Source organism: Formica exsecta, unplaced genomic scaffold, assembly GCF_003651465.1.
Source record: "Formica exsecta isolate Colony F162 unplaced genomic scaffold, ASM365146v1 scaffold591, whole genome shotgun sequence".
Lineage (NCBI taxonomy): Eukaryota > Metazoa > Arthropoda > Insecta > Hymenoptera > Formicidae > Formica > Formica exsecta.
Genome location: NW_021853185.1, coordinates 315643 through 334130, shown reverse-complemented (window position 1 = coordinate 334130; position 18488 = coordinate 315643). Strand labels below are relative to the sequence as shown.

The 18488-nt window shown below is 32.4% G+C and overlaps 2 protein-coding genes across 4 annotated transcripts in view; both read left to right on the top strand.

The window, feature by feature from the left end:
* Positions 1–17371, top strand: part of LOC115242364 (glutamate decarboxylase) — a 28173-nt gene extending 10802 nt beyond the window's left edge. For all 3 annotated transcript variants that reach the window (XM_029818595.1, XM_029818594.1, XM_029818597.1), the window contains 7 exons: positions 5207–5523; positions 5862–6113; positions 6740–6807; positions 10576–10654; positions 11946–12095; positions 12248–12442; positions 12600–17371. In XM_029818595.1, the coding sequence (XP_029674455.1) occupies positions 5207–5523; positions 5862–6113; positions 6740–6807; positions 10576–10654; positions 11946–12095; positions 12248–12442; positions 12600–12773 (1235 nt within the window). In that variant the 3' untranslated portion in view covers positions 12774–17371. The remainder of the gene's footprint in view (positions 1–5206; positions 5524–5861; positions 6114–6739; positions 6808–10575; positions 10655–11945; positions 12096–12247; positions 12443–12599) is intronic.
* A 426-nt stretch (positions 17372–17797) lies between these two features.
* The window catches only part of LOC115242365 (fumarylacetoacetase), a 3090-nt gene continuing 2399 nt past the window's right edge, over positions 17798–18488 (top strand). The window contains exon 1 of the mRNA XM_029818598.1: positions 17798–17984. Coding sequence (XP_029674458.1) covers positions 17850–17984 — 135 coding nt within the window. The 5' untranslated portion in view covers positions 17798–17849. The remainder of the gene's footprint in view (positions 17985–18488) is intronic.

Genomic DNA, 18488 nt, shown 5'->3' with positions numbered 1-18488 from the left:
TATTTTATATAATTATAAATAATTTTACAAAATAATAAAATAATAGAACTTTAAATATTTTTAAATAATTTTCACATAAATCTACTTTTAAACACTCTTTTAATGTAAGAAATTGTAAATTATTTTATTTATATAATTATAAATAATTTTACATGTTTAGAAAATAATAGAACTTTAAATATTTTTAAATAATTTTCACATAAATCTACTTTTAAACACTCTTTTAATGTAAGAAATTGTATAAATCAGAATTATTTTAAAAATCAACGTAAAACGCGAGATACGTAGTTCTAATGAGATAGGGGAACAAAAATATTACAAAAATGCAGACACTCTTCAAAAGGAGCATTTTAACACTGTGCTATCGCACGTCCCTATCTCCGAGGGTGATAAGCACATAATTTCATATTCAATTTAGCATACGCGCTCGCAGAGGAGCAAAGATAAGGTGGCGACAGACATTGGCAATGAAGCCCGACGGCTATCGACCGACCCTCGAAATAAACACACTGACTTGGTGTTTGTAATAAATCGGCAGGGGTGTACGCAGTAACTACAAAACTGAGAGATATCTCCGCGTCACGTTTTTACGCCACGTGCTGTGTCACGTTTCGTGTCACCAAAGATAAAATACCATAAGACATTTTTTAGATAAGGCTATGTTAGTTATTTTTATCACGAAGCTTGTGTTTTAAAAGGTTATTGAATATATGAAGTAAGATTTTAATTGTCAAGTATCAACGAGATGTACGCTATTTAATAAAAATTTAATCAATTAAAAAGAATAAAGCACTTTTTTAATATAAAAATAATTTAATATATATTATTTATATATTTTTGTAATTGAATTCTTTTTAATTCTTTCTCGTCTGAATATTTAAATTAATTTCACAACTTTCTTGTCATGAAGTCTATAAAACCATGCAGTATATTTATATATATAGGATATAATAAATCCTTTGGATTCTTTAGGTGCATATTTCATTCCAATAAAATGTGAGAAGCAAAATAAATATATCCGTAGGCAAGTTTTATTTCGCAAAAATATTGCAGCAATAATGCCGATCTGTCGAAGCGGCTAGATTGTGATATAGCGACTTGGCGAAATACCAAAAGTCAACCGCAAATCTCCCTTTTGGCGTGCGAAAGTTCGCTATCTCGGTAGGATTCGATTACTAGCTTGAATGGATGGTAATGCACAATGGAGCAGACCTAACTAAACTTAGACCAGGAGGAATCCGGTCTGTCTGCAGTCCATGTAAAGGAAGCGAGGGCCGCGTGATCATCCCCTCGTCACCAAAGGGCGCGTGCACGATACGTGCCGACAAAAACTCGTTATTAGATTATATGCCACAAAATTCGAGAGCCCTTCGCATATCGGGTTTGAGAGGATGGTTTACCCTCGGCCACAGGAAAATGTCCTGTCTGAAGAATATCAATCGATGTGTATCGATATAGAAGTCGTTTTTGTATGAAAGGACGGACATATATCAGAAGTATGTTGAAAGATATCAATAACGGAAGCGAAAACGGTGATCGCGAAGAAAAATCTGCCAGTAGATATCGATAGAAATCGCGATATAATATTATAATACTGCATCTAATAAACATATTACAAATAAAAAATGTTTTTGGTGACAACAATGGATTTAAGTAATATCTCGAAATGAAAAAATATGATAGGTAAAAATCTAAAACTAAAATTACAATTAATTGTATTCTTAAACAATCATAAATTTATTATATGAGAGCGACACACATTTATAGAATCATATAATATATTTATGCAATAGAGACGATTTTCAAAATTATTATAATTTAAAAAAAATAAAATTGTTCAAATTTAAACTATAATTATGATAAAAAGGCACGCTACGACCTTATTGCTACTATGCTTAAGTATGTATGTGGGTTTACTGCGTGGAGTGGCGAATTCAATAGGATTGGTGTAATTAAGAGCCATTTCTACACGATTTTTCCTCGGTAGAGCCGAGGGGAAACAGTAAATAGGGAGCAAAACCCGGCTGCAGAGGGTGGTACANNGACGCGATATAGGGATAGCGGCATTTCGCGAAGCTCTAACGCGGGAGAAGCATCGGAGGGGTGTGGCGTTGGAGGAATTTAAATTGATATCGATAGTTCGACGCGGAATGCGCGAATCGGTTCGTCACGGAATGCGAAAAATGCCGTATCATATGGATGGTATCCGCGCGATGATAGTTTCTGTTGAAAAAGATCGAGCATACCGGGTGTGTAAAACATTCAACATATTTGTTTGTTTGTCGGTATAAAAGTGCATTGCACTTGATTTCATTCGCTGCAGCTATCCGATTGAAAAGAAATAATTTTATAAGATTTATCTCGCGCTATTAAAATCATAATATTTTTTTGTAGAAGTAAAATTTATTTTAAATAAAATCTAATGTAAAGGAATGTATCTAGTTTTCAAAGATAATATTTTTATATTCTAGTAATGAAATATGTAAAAAGTTATTATCATTTAATATATCCTACAAAATGATATAAAAGTAGCATATTATGACACACAATTTTGTAAAATTCTTTATAGAAGTAATATAACAGCAATGCCAGGCACAATGTTTTCTTCCTTATGAGTGGTATGATTGATCGCGTGGCATTAATGTTAAACCCGAGTTACACACTTCGCTCCATACAAATCCCAAGCCCTATAATATATCACCGCAGCCTGTTCGGAGCAGGTTCTCCTTGCGTTCTCTCTTTCTCCCGACTACGTGAGGGCAGGAGCAAATTAGTCGGAAAATGATTCTCTGGATAGCTACGAAGAACGTTTGGCGGCTGAGACAAATCATTTATTGTAGCAGCTGAAAATCAAAATCTTGTCTATATGGCTAAATAAGCAAAAATAAGAAACCACACATGAAACTATATATAAAAATTATGTAATCTAAAAAATATGGTTTACATAGTATAATATATATCAACACTTGAATAAGCTGTCATTTTTGATGATTAAGCGTTGTTATCAAGAAGTTTTTAAGAGTTAATGTTTTTTTCAAAATTAACGTCTAGTCAAATTGTTCTGTTTATCTTATTTAAAGCAAGAAAGCACTTGTGTTTATTTTTTTCTCATTCTTATATTTATTTATATTTAAGGCAAGAAAGCACTTGTGTTTATTTTTCTCTCTTCTTTTTATATCCATATTTAAAAATTTATATACAACATATAGGAATTACAAAAATAAGAAAAAATAAATTTACATCAACTAATAAGTACAAGATAAGAATAATACAAACGATGTAGCCTTCACGAGAAAATGCCAAACATGCCCGCATAATTCCAAAACTCGCGACACAAATCTACATATTTAATGAAAAGCAGCTTATTTTGCATCAGTTGGCCGCACTTTGTTTGTTTTTCCTGGACGGTGTACGCGTTTGAGAGCCTCTGCAAACAATCTAGTCGAGCAGCGACGCGTGTGACGCGCAAAATGCGGGCGCTTCGGACCATCGAATTCTGCTCCACCCTTAGTCGCAATGCGATTCTGTCGCTCCTGCCAGACGGGAAAAAGAGAGAAGATCGTCTTTTCGCACACCCCTCGACCGGACGCGTGCCACGATCCACGGACCGAGATAATTGCGAATAACAGTACGACAAACGGCTCAAATATCAATGTCTGATATCGCGTCTAAGATGGTTTTCGCGTCGGATTCATTGATACTCGCGTCAATCGATGATTCCTAATTATTATGAGAATAGTTGAGACTTTGTTCAAGATGAGAATGAAGAATTAAAAATATTTAAAATATCTTTCTAGTCAATGCAATATTTCGAAACAAAAAACATATTAGCAAAACCATTTGTATTATAGGGATTACAATTTTGTTTAAATGGATATATTAATGGGCGTAATGATACGCAATATTTCTAGTGATAATAAAAATCCAAGTTAAACATTTATTGCTACTTTACTTAAGTATTTTGTTCTCCATTAATGTAATTCTTTTAATGGAAACACATGATCCGTGCTCATGAGTTCTTCAACAAGAATCGGAGATTATCCTTCTAGGCTTTTAACGTCGATTCGACTTTGCCACGCGGCAAATCTCAAGCTCGAGGTAGCCGTCGATGAAGGGAAACGTTCATACTTCAAGGAAAACGGTGATGCCATGTATCAATCATTGTTTAAAACAGAAAATTAAAATGCATTTATAGGCAACAATTGCATCAAATAGACAACAAAAAGTTCTGCTTGTCTCATTTAAATAATATATCATATATTTGATATACGAAATAATTTCGATTAATTCTCATGTAGACTAAAAATTTTTATAAGTCTTTTATATTTTTTTATTTCTTATTTTATACAATGCCTTTGATACGTTAGCGTGCGTGCATTGTGCAAAAAAGTGTAAGAATATCGAATGCACAAGGGTCAAAGTCTTTTCGATACCGGATATTCAATGAAGCGAATCCATCATATTTCAAGGATCAAGGGATTTGCGTTATCCCAAAAGGTGTCGGTGCTCTCGAAGGGTTCCTCTATACGCTGTCTGTTTCATTAATTGTTTCCGGATGAAACATGGGAAATAATATTCTTCTTAAATTTCGATAGTCACATATTCTTTTTTTTCCTTTGTATTTTATAGTTTCTTCGCTTTTTTTTTTTATAAACGTACTCATATTGATTTAAAGTAAATACATTTAATGCGTAACGCAAATAACGGATTAGAAGGCTGACATAGCTACGCATTTATGTCAGAAAGAGAGGGAAAATAAAATACTCGCTCCCCTAGTTGCATCAGAAGGCTGGGATCCCATCGAACAGAAGCATTAGGCCTGATCCTCGCGCGATGTTCAGCCGAGCGGATGACAACGTACTCTGGAAGAGCTTAAAGCTCTCTCTCTAGGCGCCTTTTCTCTAGCGTGCCTTTAGCTTACGCGTTATGACGCGGTCGCGTGTAGCATAATAATACTCGAACACGTGCCACGTCAGCGTTATTAATTACTTTGCTATTAAGAGCCACTTGTCAACAATCAGTGCAGCCGCGATCAAGGCAGAATGATTTATTAATTATTGTCAGTGACATCAGTAATTAATTCTTTGTTGCGTTTGCATAATTTTCAACAAGAGTACATACTTTAAGGAAATTTTCGTTAAGTCAGAAATTGTATAAAATCAGAATATAATCTCTTTAAAGGAAATTTTTTTTCTCTCGTTTTTAGGACATCCACATTTCTTCAATCAACTGTCATGCGGCCTCGATCTAGTATCTATGGCCGGTGAGTGGCTAACCGCGACAGCGAACACGAACATGTTTACCTACGAAATCGCTCCCGTGTTTATTCTTATGGAACATGTCGTCCTGGAAAAAATGCGCGAGCTTATAGGCTGGAATTGCGGTGATTCCATTCTCGCTCCAGGAGGCTCTATTAGCAATCTTTACGCCTTTCTCGCGGCCAGGCATAAAATGTTTCCGTTCTATAAAGAAAAAGGACTCTCTGCTATCGGAGGACAGTTGGTTATGTTTACGTCCGATCAGGTACGTTTAAATTTGATTATTTGATAAAACTATTTGTGTTTTTATTTGATAAAACTATTTTTTCTTTTCGAAAACTTTTTAATATTGAATAAAATTCAACTCTTTTACAAGAAGTCTATTGCCTAAAAATTTAAGAATTGTATAAAAAAGTATAGAATTATATTAGTTAATTGTTATACTAAAATCGTTAATTATAAATTTGTAAACTTTTTGTCAAGAAATTAAATCAATTTTTATTGAATATAAATTGCAGAGGATTATTTAAATATACTTTCATACATGAGGAGAAAAAAAAAAAAAAATTGTTTATGATTTGCATGGATTATTAATGTCTACAGTGCCATTATTCTGTGAAATCATGCGCTTCCGTTTGCGGTCTCGGAACGGATAACTGCGTGATGGTGCCTAGCGACGAGCGTGGTCGCATTATTCCATCGAAGTTGGAGGAATTAATTCTGGAGCGTAAGGCCAAAGGTCACATACCGTTCTTCGTGAATGCCACTGCGGGAACAACGGTTATTGGCGCATTTGATCCGATTCCGGAAATCGCTGATATCTGTCAAAAATACAAGCTCTGGCTGCATGTCGACGTAAGTGTAACGCTTTTTTCTAAAAATGTAAAAACATATATATTTATGCTGAATGTCAAATATAAATATAAATCACATTAATACTATCTAAGATACTATCTATTAAACATTAATATCTTTAGATAGTATTAAATAAAATAATATCTTTAATTTTAAATCATAAGCTAATTTTCCTGCATATTAATTATGAATACATAAAAATATATACTTATTATCAAATAATATTTTTTTTACATAATTAACTTAATTAAAAATTGCAATAAAATAGTAAATATAATAATTAAGAAAAGAGAGAGAATAGTTAGCTCGAATAGTTTTAAGGGATATTCTCACTTAAGTAGTAAGATCCCTTTCAAATCAGATGCGCTTATGCAATCAAGTCCATCCAAATACAGTTTAAGCTGTAAATGCCAAACGCGTAAGAGCCTTAACGTAAATAATAAATGCGGGAAGCGGCAGAAGTTTCAATACGACAGGCGATTTGCAGGGAAACTCTAAGTCAAAGATTAAGAAGTGTTTAACGCGAAATCCTGCATTTTGCTTATTTATTACGTCATCTTTCATATTAATTGCTCGCATTCCTTCATCAAATATTGTATTCTCAATTTTTTATCTTTTTGTTCCAGGCGGCTTGGGGTGGTGGACTGCTTCTGTCGAGAAAGTATAGGCATCCGAGATTGTCTGGCATCGAACGGTGAGTACTAATATAAATATTAAAATTTATTTTCTTTGCATATCAAGTGAAAAACAACTGTGTGAGTTATTATAAAAAATTATAAATTCCATTAATAATTTTTTGATCCAAACACATTGATTAAAGTGTTTCATAATATTTTCTTTTACTGTTAGATGAAATACTATTGTTTTATATGTTTATTGTTCTTATAATATATGTACTTTTATATTATTGCAATTAGTTGTATGCAATTCTATTTACTTCCGCGATTAAGTCTGAATATCGTACATATACGTATGGGGAGATTTAATTCATGTATTTTATAGCTTTAGTTGGGCTTAGTTAGGCTTAGTTATGATGGACTTCTTTAAAAAACGCCTTCAACCTAATGTACATCGTATATGTGGAATAAAATCAATACATCCCTTCGAGGTAACTGCGATTCGAACGCTGGGCTGAAAATGATTTTACATGAGAATGGTCGAAGGCAGTCAGCCCATAATGCATTGCTCGCATAAACCGCGATTAGGATGCTACGAGGGGCTGGCGCCAGATTGCTTCAGAATGATTTCTTGCATTAGCAATACCCTTACCGATACGAAAATTTTGAACGATTATCGAGAAGCGAGTATCATATATCTTTTATACATTATAAATGAATAAAAATATTTTAAACAAAAATATAATTTTTGAAATTTAGTTGTAATGTTGAAATTTTTAGAGATTTTTTCAACTGAATATTTGAACAGGAAATATTAAATTCAAATTTTATCAAAAATCTATATTTGCATGCGAGAAAATCCACAACTTTTGATTCACCTAGTATATCTACGGACACGAACGCAATGGAACCCTTCGAGCTGTGATAGGGGTCAGGGGTACGGACGAGGCACGTATGGGGTTGGCGAGATTAATCCACGATTTGCATCCAGGCGCATCTGCTCCCTCGATTCGACAACACACAATCCCTGACCTGAAAATCGGTGCGAGAAGTCTCTCGGGAATGATTTATGTACAGAAAGAGATAGCAAGCTATCTATCAATCGTCACTATATTTCGAGAATATTGATAAATAAAAAATTCATCTTATTTCTATTATTTATAGTAGATAATGATATGATGATGACTATGATATAAATTATAACAATTTTATATATTATCATTAAAACGTTTCTCATTTTCAATTTATTTTGCGGAATTTCTCCAATGTATATATTACTAAAAATTTTTAAAATTTAATTGAAGACTATCATAATCATGAATTTTTTTTTTATTATGTCGATGAGTGTGCGCGATGAGATAGCGCGCGTTCGCGATTTTTTTACGCGGACTGTACTGCGATGGGTACTTCCTTCCTGGAAGTCTTGATTAAAATGGCAAACGAATGGTGCGCCGAGAAAGATCCGACGCTCGAGCAACAGCTGGATCAGTTCCCTGGAGCACATTTGTGGAACAGAACTCTCCTTTTACATCGACGCGCCGCGACGTCGTGCCACCACCGCGTCTTCCCTCCGCAAGGCTGAAATAAAAGCCGGTGCCTTGACAATGCCGGATTAAACTCGTACAAAGAGAACTGCCTCTCCCTCATCCTCTGGACGGTCCTCTTTACTCCCCGTTCCCGTCGCATTCCCGTTTGCGTAGAATCGAGAATGGATGCCGTGATTTCACCTTCTCGGTTAAAGTCGCTCGAAAATGATCGCGTACGAAGAAACAAAACCGAGGAAAATCGCGGGTGTACGTGAAGTTTGAAGTGTACGTTTCAACTCATTTAGGAAGAGATATTAGACCATTGTTTAACTTTCTTCAAATCGGATAAACTTCAAGTTTATAATAATAAATTCCTATTAGCATTAATTTCTTGAAAAAGCTAATTATTATTTAATTTTTATTATTACAAAAATATTTTTTAATCTATTTGCGTTAAATCCTTGACTTGGATTGTTCTATAAAATCTATCTTTGCGTTATGAAAACATATTATGTCATATAAGAAAATTAAACTCTGTCAACATATTTTTTTGATCATTGAGTCAGAAGCGTAAAGTTTGCATTATAGAACTTTTGCACGTAGTCTACGCATATCACACTTAAGGGTGCGGGTAATTAACATTCTCTGTAATATATATCGCGCGGCTTTTGGGGTTGGCACCTCAGATGAATTTAAAAGCGTATGGAAGGGTGCCACACGCGCCAGCTCCAGCTGCGAATCGCATTAATCACTCGCACTTTATACACGCTTTTCAAGTACAATCTGCGTCTTATATACAAAGAACATTTCCTGTCTTACTTTTTTAATGAATTATTATTCATAAATTTATCGTGAAAAGTTTACGATAATATTTGGATACGTAAAAGATGCGGTATAAAATTCTATTCATTTTAATTTTTATTCATTATTAATGTTAATCATTAATGATGATAAACTATGAAATAATTTGAACAAATGTAATGCATTGCAAATGTAATTTTTTTTGCATGGATTAGACAACTTTAAAATTCAATATATCAATATTTGCTTAAATATAAAAATGTCTTATCTAATATCTATATGTCATATATTATATTTTGCTCGCCAAATATTTTATATTTTGAAAGAGATATTGCGATATAATCTTATATAAATATATTTCAAGTGATATGCTGTTCATTTTTACGAAGAATAAAGATAAATAAATTAAAATTAAAATTAATATATAAATTGATAAAAAAAAAAAAACGTTACACGAAATTTGGAATGAAATAAAAATGATAATCTGCAACATAGAGGAAGATGCACATGAGTGAATAATGGACAGCATCTGTTAACGACATGAATCGTGCTTCAAGGGTGCTTCAAGAGTACCCTCGTATCATCCACAGAGCATTCACCCGACACGCTGGACCACTGTCACGATAAACATGTCACTTGCCAAGTATCAAACATTTATCATATAGCAAGCGACATATATACTTAAAAGCTGAAATTTTATAATCAGAAAAAAAATAATACACACGCGCGCGTGCAATTTTCTCAATAATTAGTAAAAATCCTAATTTTACAAAAATGCTTAATATTTCTAACAAGTATTATATTCGCTAAATTTTATTTTGCTATTTATAGCGTTTTACTAGATTTAATTTTCTTCGTTTTTTATTTCCGCAATTTTTTTTATTTTATTACTGCTAAAATACCTAAAATGCACCACGAATTTATGTTGAAGAATGTGAATAGAGATTCTCACATTTCATAATACTTTTTCAAGGATTAAGAAGGGTTAAAGGTTTTTACCACTGGAGTGGGTCCCAGAAGACCAGGGGGCTAAATCCGGTCCCGTGGCTATATTAATAGCTCTTCTCTCGAATTGATAGACCTCTTCTCATGGCACGGAAAAAAGATAACTCATATTTTATCCCCTATTGGTTCCCGTGGGAGTGGATAAGAGTTTGACGACCAGCTGAGGTCGGCTGGCTTTTTCAGGCGGCTCGATGTGGCTCGCTTCGACAGGTTGCTGATAAGGCGAGAGAAAGAATAATTCTTTCATATCATAAAATGGTTTTGGTCCATATGATATGTAATGTTACCGCAAACACGTTTTCAGTCCATAAAAAATATATAGGATAAGATTTTTCTATAATATAGAATTTCTTTCCAAAAAAGATTTAATAGAGTGCTTCGATGTTTAGAATAATAATTAAAACACTTTAACTTAATTTTTTTATTAGTTCTATTACTTTTTAAAAGTTGGGAATTATATTTTGAAACAAATTAAAATTTTTTATGTAATTCTAATATCATATGATTTTTCAGGGCCGACTCGGTGACATGGAATCCTCATAAACTTATGGGAGCTCTGCTTCAATGTTCCACTATTCATTTTAAGGAAGACGTAAGTTATGATTTACATTAGATATGCGCGTGTGTGTATATGTGTGTGACTAATTAGATATATTTCTACTTTCATAAACAAATCTATAAATTAAAAAAAAGTTGGTAAATTAACGAAAATATTTTACCACATATCACGCAGTATCTTCTTTATACAAAGCGTTTTTATTTTTTGAATTGTGACATTTCACTCGATGTTTTTTCTTTAGTTTATTTTATTTTAGCATGACTAAAAACGCTGACAAACAAATCTCGAATAAAGAACATTGGCGAATAAATATCGACGTTGCGTCCGTGATGTGTCCAAGACGTTGCACTTTTGGGAGTTCCCCTGTCTGTTTCTGAACGTACTGAAATTCCTGCATCGCGCAAGGCCAACGACACAACTGGCCGCATTCCAAGGGGTAGATCTACGTGCCGGGGCGCGCGGCACTACAGGAATTTAATTAAACTAAGAGATAACATATGTTGCCGTTCCCTCACTTGCAGCACGCCGCTAGGGAGGGTTCATCCCCCCACGCGACTCAGTTATTGCTAACTCCGTACTTCCCCTTCGGATATTAAAATTCCGTGCACCGGCTGCCGCGAGATATCCGGGGGAGACTGCGCCATGTTTTTGTCGGGCCGCGTTGCTGTTGACGTTGAAGCGTTTTCATTAACATTGACAATCATATTGTTTTTTCTAATACAAATTTACAAATTGAAAACTGCGAAAAAGTACAAAATTTATTTCTAACTAATTGGTTATATATAATATGAGATTAAATATTCAATTCTTACAATTTATCAAGCATTAATATTAAAAATAATAATATTTAAGTAGCAATAATAATGAAAATATATAAATGGTAATTAAATCGTAAAGAATCTTTTTCTTTCAGTTTAAAATGGATTATTTATTAGAGAAATTTATTAAATATTTATTATTTAAATTAATGTTAAGAGTTTTCCTTTTCTATCTGATGTAGAAATTTATAAATGTGTTAAAGTTTGAAAAAATAAATTTTGATTAAAAAGGATAATCTTATTCAAAACAATGGTCGCCGATAATAGAGCGCAACATCAGTGCGGTATATCCGCCATTTTGTAAATTCAATTTCCTGAATTTTCTTCGTCATGCGCATGTGTTGAAACGTCGTATCGACCCAGACAGACTCACCCTCTTCCTCCTCCAACGATCTGTCAATCGGAAACCGCGAGACAATTCTGGAAGCGTTCTGTTATCGGAAAAATATTAAATGCGACCGTCTCTCTCACCGATTTTGAAAGCGAGAGCTGTTTCTATTTTGCAGGGCCTACTGATCAGCTGTAACCAAATGTCCGCGGAATACCTGTTTATGACGGACAAGCTATACGACGTGAGGTACGACACTGGCGATAAGGTCATTCAATGCGGACGTCACAACGACGTTTTCAAGCTTTGGTTGCAATGGCGCGCCAAGGTACAAAATCCGTTATATTGTTACAGAAAGCTGCCTTTATGCTTCTTCGTTACTCATCGACTCTGCATTCTTTCGAGTAACATTATACGCAGCATTGTTCTACGGTGATTTATAAATTTTTACTGGAATGAATTTTATTATTTTATTATCAGGGCACAGAAGGTTTCGAGAAACACATGGATCGGCTGATGGAGCTGACGGAGTACATGGTTAGAAGAATTAAACAAATGTCCGATAAGTACTACCTGATTCTTGAGCCTGAATTGGTGAACGTCTGTTTCTGGTACCTGCCCACGCGCGTGCGAAACATGCCACATACCGCGGAAAGAATAAAAATTTTGGCCGAGGTGCGTTTGATAAATTGAAGACATTCTGTAGAATTACAAGCAACATCTAACAGATCTAAAGATTTAGTTCTATATTCTCTAATAACAAAATAACGAAAACTTCCGATCTCTTTTTCGGAAAGGTCTCAGAACTAGAGAATCGTTTATATGCTTTCAGATTTGTCCAATCTTGAAGGGCCGCATGATGCAAGCTGGTACACTGATGGTTGGCTATCAGCCGGACGATCGACGGCCCAACTTCTTCAGGAATATTATCTCCAGTGCCGCCGTGACGGAAGCCGATGTCGATTTCCTTTTGGCCGAGATGGACCGATTGGGTCATGACTTGTAAGAAATCTGTCCACATAAGCATTAATCATATAATATGCAGTGATTAGACGATTGACCGTTGGCAAAATCGTATTCGCCGCATGATTCATCTGAACGTATTTTTTGCAACACGTTCAGAAAAGACGTGTATGCGATGAATTTGAAGCTCAGATCAAAAATTAAAATCATCAATATGAAACGTAAGATATGCGAAGGTATGTTTGATTTCAAATTCGCAACACATTCTCGATTTTATTCTTGTAATTTTTTGAGAATTAACATCAATTTTCAGCAACGCAATTTATTTATTTCGCTTGATTAAAGTTTCCATTAATTAACACATTAATATTATTTTCTAAATATTAGCGGCAAAACGGTACCGATTTTTAATTAATCTCGCGTTTAAATTTTAAATTGAAAGATATTTAAATTGGAGAAAAAAATGATCTTGGAGAGTTCTTTATACACATTTTTTCATCGCGTTCCATAACAATCTGAATCAATCGATATATACATATGTATACAGTCGTTGATTAACAGAGGTATAATTTAATTTGGTATGAATCTCATCAATGGAAAAAGACGATAATTTCGTCATTTAATGAAGGGTCAATGTGTAGTTAAATGCTTCTTTATCCTGCAGCCAGTTTGCAGCAGCAACTTAAATGTCGAAAGATATTAGTAGTACATAAGTTTTCTAGATTTAAACGAAACACACAGCATATCTCCGAGAAACGAAAGGTAAAATTACAGAGTTAAAGATGCTTCCGGCCGTAAACTATGCAGATTCGTTATTTTTCGCAGCTCGATGCATGATAATATCCATGCGTGTGATGAAATTATCAATGTCTTGTTATATAATCGAAGCAATAATAATATATATTTGCTTTCCAAATAACATTCACATAAAATTTTTTATCTCGAAATGTGGATTGCAAAAGATAATATTGTTTAGAGAATTTATACTTAACTAATTATTTTGAATAGATATACTAATTTTGAATAAAATATCTTTATTCAGTTAATTTTGAAAGATTTATATATCATGATTTACATAAATAATTACATATTTAAATTTATAAATATATTTTCTGTTTTTCTCTCTGTGACAATATAATATAATATAAATCTATAAATATATTAAATTAAATATATATTTAATTTGTTAATAATTTTTGTAGTTTATTCGATAAGAGTGTATGAATCGTTTAATATATTTTAAATTTTTATTAGTTCTTCTTATCTGTTGGTGAAATATCTGGGAATCTTTACAGTTTTAATGATTTAATTATAGTATTAAAATTGTTTTAGGTCTTTAAAATTATATAAAAATAAATTATATGAAAGTAAATTAAAATATACAAAATCAAGATTCTTCACAAATTCGGATAAAAATATATATTTGTTGCAATTTAATTAGAATTTGTCCAAAACATATCTAAAATATAATTTGTAAGAAAACAATTTTCTGAGCCTAACAATAAGCGTTGCTCTGTCTTCGTTGTACGAGTTGCAACAAAATGGTCATCGAATAGCATCGGAATAGAAACTTTCTATCGCCGTAATGCTATGGATAGATGATATGAATTGACATTGCGCTTTCCATTATAGAAAATAGATTTAATGCTGTGCATTATTCTCTGTTGGGGTATTGACGGAGTTTATAATTTATCGATTGTTTGCAAAGATAACGTTATACATGAGATGGACTGCATCTATCATATACACAAAAATATATATATTATAATTTACTGTTAAACAGTTTTAATCGAACGAAGAATACTATTTAATATACTATATATATATATGAAAAGTATAAATATATATATAAATATCAAAGCATATGTTATATATATTTAGTGTTGAGAGATTTTAAGAATACAAAACACAAAAAAAACCCATGAAAGTACATGCTTTTTCAAATATTGGTGCGAACGGTTGTCATTTGATTCGTCGATGCTATTAAAACTTTATTTATTTTTTACCATCGACATAATATTGCAATTAATGACTATATTAGACTGTAGCAGAATTGTCATAATTAATGAATTGATGTAACATTTTTCGGTATCAAAGGTCTCGTAATAATTTTTTAGAAAAATATGATTTTGTGATAATATATAATTTTCTGATCTGATTCTGATTTTATATTGATTAATGCACTTTGCTTTACATTTATGCTCATTATTTTATTTTAGTTATTTTATATATATACATTTATGTAATATGTGTGTTACTAAACACAATAAATTTTTCATTATGATGACAAACGTTTCAATCAATTCGACGACACTTACAACCGAACGATTCTATAGATTTCAACTCACTCGCCAATACGGAATAAAAAAAAAAAAAGATACTTAAGTAACATAAAATATCTAGATGTATCACTATACAAAGAAATATGAGTGTATTTATGTACATCTTCGGAACACTCATCACGCGTTTCTTTTCCGTCGACGACTGCCGTGCCGTCGTGACAAATAGCTTAAGTCATACTTAGAAGAATATATTTAGAAAAGGAGCCGCAATTAGTGCCAGAAAATTAATGAGGGATTAATCGAAGTAGAGAATAATCGATATATCCTGTAATTTAATGCCAAAGATGTTAATCGTACGTATTTAAATGACTGCGCTTGGCTGACGGATTATAGCAGGCAATGTCAATTCAATAAAACGTATGTAATGTATAAAACATAGAGCGCGTTATATACTGAACTCTGCATCAATGAGGCAAATAAAACTAGAAATTAGAAACGAAAACATAATTTATTAAAGAGAAAGTAATATCTTAAAGTATTAAATATTCATACTTTTTTGAAGATCACATTCTTCTTGCAATATTCTTTTTTATTCGTATTTTTACATGAAAAACTGCAGTGATAACTTTTATTCTTGTTTGCTTTTGAAAAAATAAAGAGACACATTTTTTAAAATCATAATATTGTTACGTAATCGCGTGGAAAAAATATCAAATATTTTGATATAGCAGTTTTTAAACGATTCGCAGCTTGTGTCGTAAACGTCAATTTTGAAATACTATTCCCAAGAATAAATAATATTTATTGATTCAGAGTTCAAAAATATTTTATTTGTGATCACTATGTGCGCCAAAGGGGAGACAAAATGTATTTTTCGAAAGGAAAATGAATTAATCAATTCATCTGACCAGCAAACCGATACCTGCAAAGAGGCATTTTATCGAACCGTTGTTAATTATTATTCATAATTCTATCGGCGTTGCGAGTTTTTTTAGTCATAGTCGTTGGTACTGCCAACATAGCGATCAATGCTATTCATAAACGAATCTCTCTCGTGATTACACATTTTACTAATTCTCGTGTAAATGATCGTTTTTTAAAGAAAGAGTGATATATTTATACGGAAAAAGTATACTCGTCCCTGTAGACTCCCGATCATTTAATTTGCGTATAATTAAAAGATATATTGAGATATTCGGTGCCGCACATATACACATTTTTTCCTTCGGAATGTAAAGTATCTTTACATATATGCGGCCAATGTAACGAATATTAGCAATAGTATTAATATAGCATTAATATTTTTAAAAAATGTACCGACTTATTAGAAATTATATAATATTTATATAATTACAATTTAGAACTGCTAATGTTATGCAAATTTTTTTTTGTAGGTAATTAGTGAATCGTATTATAAAGATTTGTATATAAAATACCACTTTAATGCGAATGAATTTACTTATTATTGACAATGGAATTAAATATAAAGTTTTTCTAATATGAGATAATATATATAAATTTTATATTTAATTCTAATTGAATATTTTATGTATACATCACATATCTAAGTATCATACATGCACATTTCCAAAAATGCACTGCACTAATCACATTTTTGTATAATGCACTCTTATTATGCACCATTTCTGTTTTTTGTCGTGTGTTAATGTTACTTATGACATTATCGGAAATATTATATTTGTTGCATCGCACTGCATACATTAAATTTTAGACATCTTGTTGCACCAAATACAATATGCTAATAACATTTATTAGTACTCAGTACATTTATTGCTTTTTTCGATAGTCTACATTGACGAGAAATACATATGTATGTAACCGAATAGATCTTTTACTTCGATTATGTTAACGAGGTAGGAAATCATCTTCTCTCAAGTCACTAATATACGACTAATATTTCCTTTACTAATCATTTAGCGTCAACCTTGAGAATCCTTGATCTTATTATTAATATTAATTATTAGTCTAATTATTAGTTTAAGTTGGTAACGAAGTAAAGTAAGCAACAACAAAGTCCCATGTCTTCCAAACGACGAGAGTATTGATTAGCGTTTAGCGAAAAAGCCTCGAAACATCTTCGAGGAGAAAGCTGTCCTTGTATACTGTACGTAATGAGAAATACATTTATAAATACATAGAGAAAATATATATGTATATGCGTGTGAGTAAAACTTCGTTGATACGTGAATGAGAAGCGAAAGTCAAGAGAGTATGCGGCGATGAGATAAGGATGATTGTTTGCAAGCACGTAATCATGTTGTTCGAATACCGCCTACTCACCTAATTGCCCTTATTATTCACTGTATATCAATGTCTAATAAACTGCTGTTACCCCAAATAATCATAATGTACTAATAAGTTTACATAATTTGTAATTTGTTTGAATTTTGTTATTAATACTTTCTTTTTAAAATTTATTACGTACAAAATGAGATGAAACAAATCTTGTGTCAAAAAAATTTCTATTTTAATTAAATTATAATTAAATGTGACGTTTCTGTTAAAAGATCTATTCCAATTTGACATAAAAAAATTTTTCAATAGAAGAAAGTGAGAGAGTGAAACTAAGATATGATATGTATTACGTAACAATAATTATTTCGTTGTTAATAGGCTTAAATGATCAATATTCAAGGAAAAATAACAGGAAAAGAAAAAGCAGAGATAAATAAAGTAGAGTTTTCGTTGCATATTAATGAATAAAACCAGTTAAACCGGAGGCCCGCCTCGATGTCGAGAACCGTAAACAGATGTATATATTATACTTGGTCCGACCTTGGTAAGCGGACAGACGCTATCAGATCGTCGCAACTCGTATGCGACGAAAGTCGACTCGACAGAGGTATTCGTTCGTAACAACTGTAGTCATGAAATCCTTCGTGAGTTATTCGGCAGATTGTGATTTTCCGATCGAGAATTTGCCATATGGAATCTTCTCTACTAGGAATAAGGTGAGTAAGACAAAACACATCATAAACATAGATCATGCCACGTATACAGTGTATCAAAACAATTGTATATAGATATATATGTAGGATATACCTAACTTTATGTGACTCAGGGAATCGTAGACTATATCAAGATAAAATGTATAGTTTGTTTTTATATATTTCTATAAAATATTTTTAAAAATGTTAAATAATTGTATAATGGAGAATCTGGCAGTTTCTTAAAACATAAAAATATTATATAATATCAAAGTAAAACATGGAACTGTTTTCATAGACTACATGTCTCCAATATCTTATAAGCAGTTCCACGTAGTTCTTTCTAACAGGTGATACCATCGACTGGTACGTTACTATCTTCCGATAACTTGAATATATTTTGTCTATAAATTTCCACCAGTAAAGTATATTACATTACAATATATTGAAAAATTGCCAGATTTACTAGATAGAAATACGAGATATTAATTTGATTTATATTTATTAATATGTTATAATATATATATA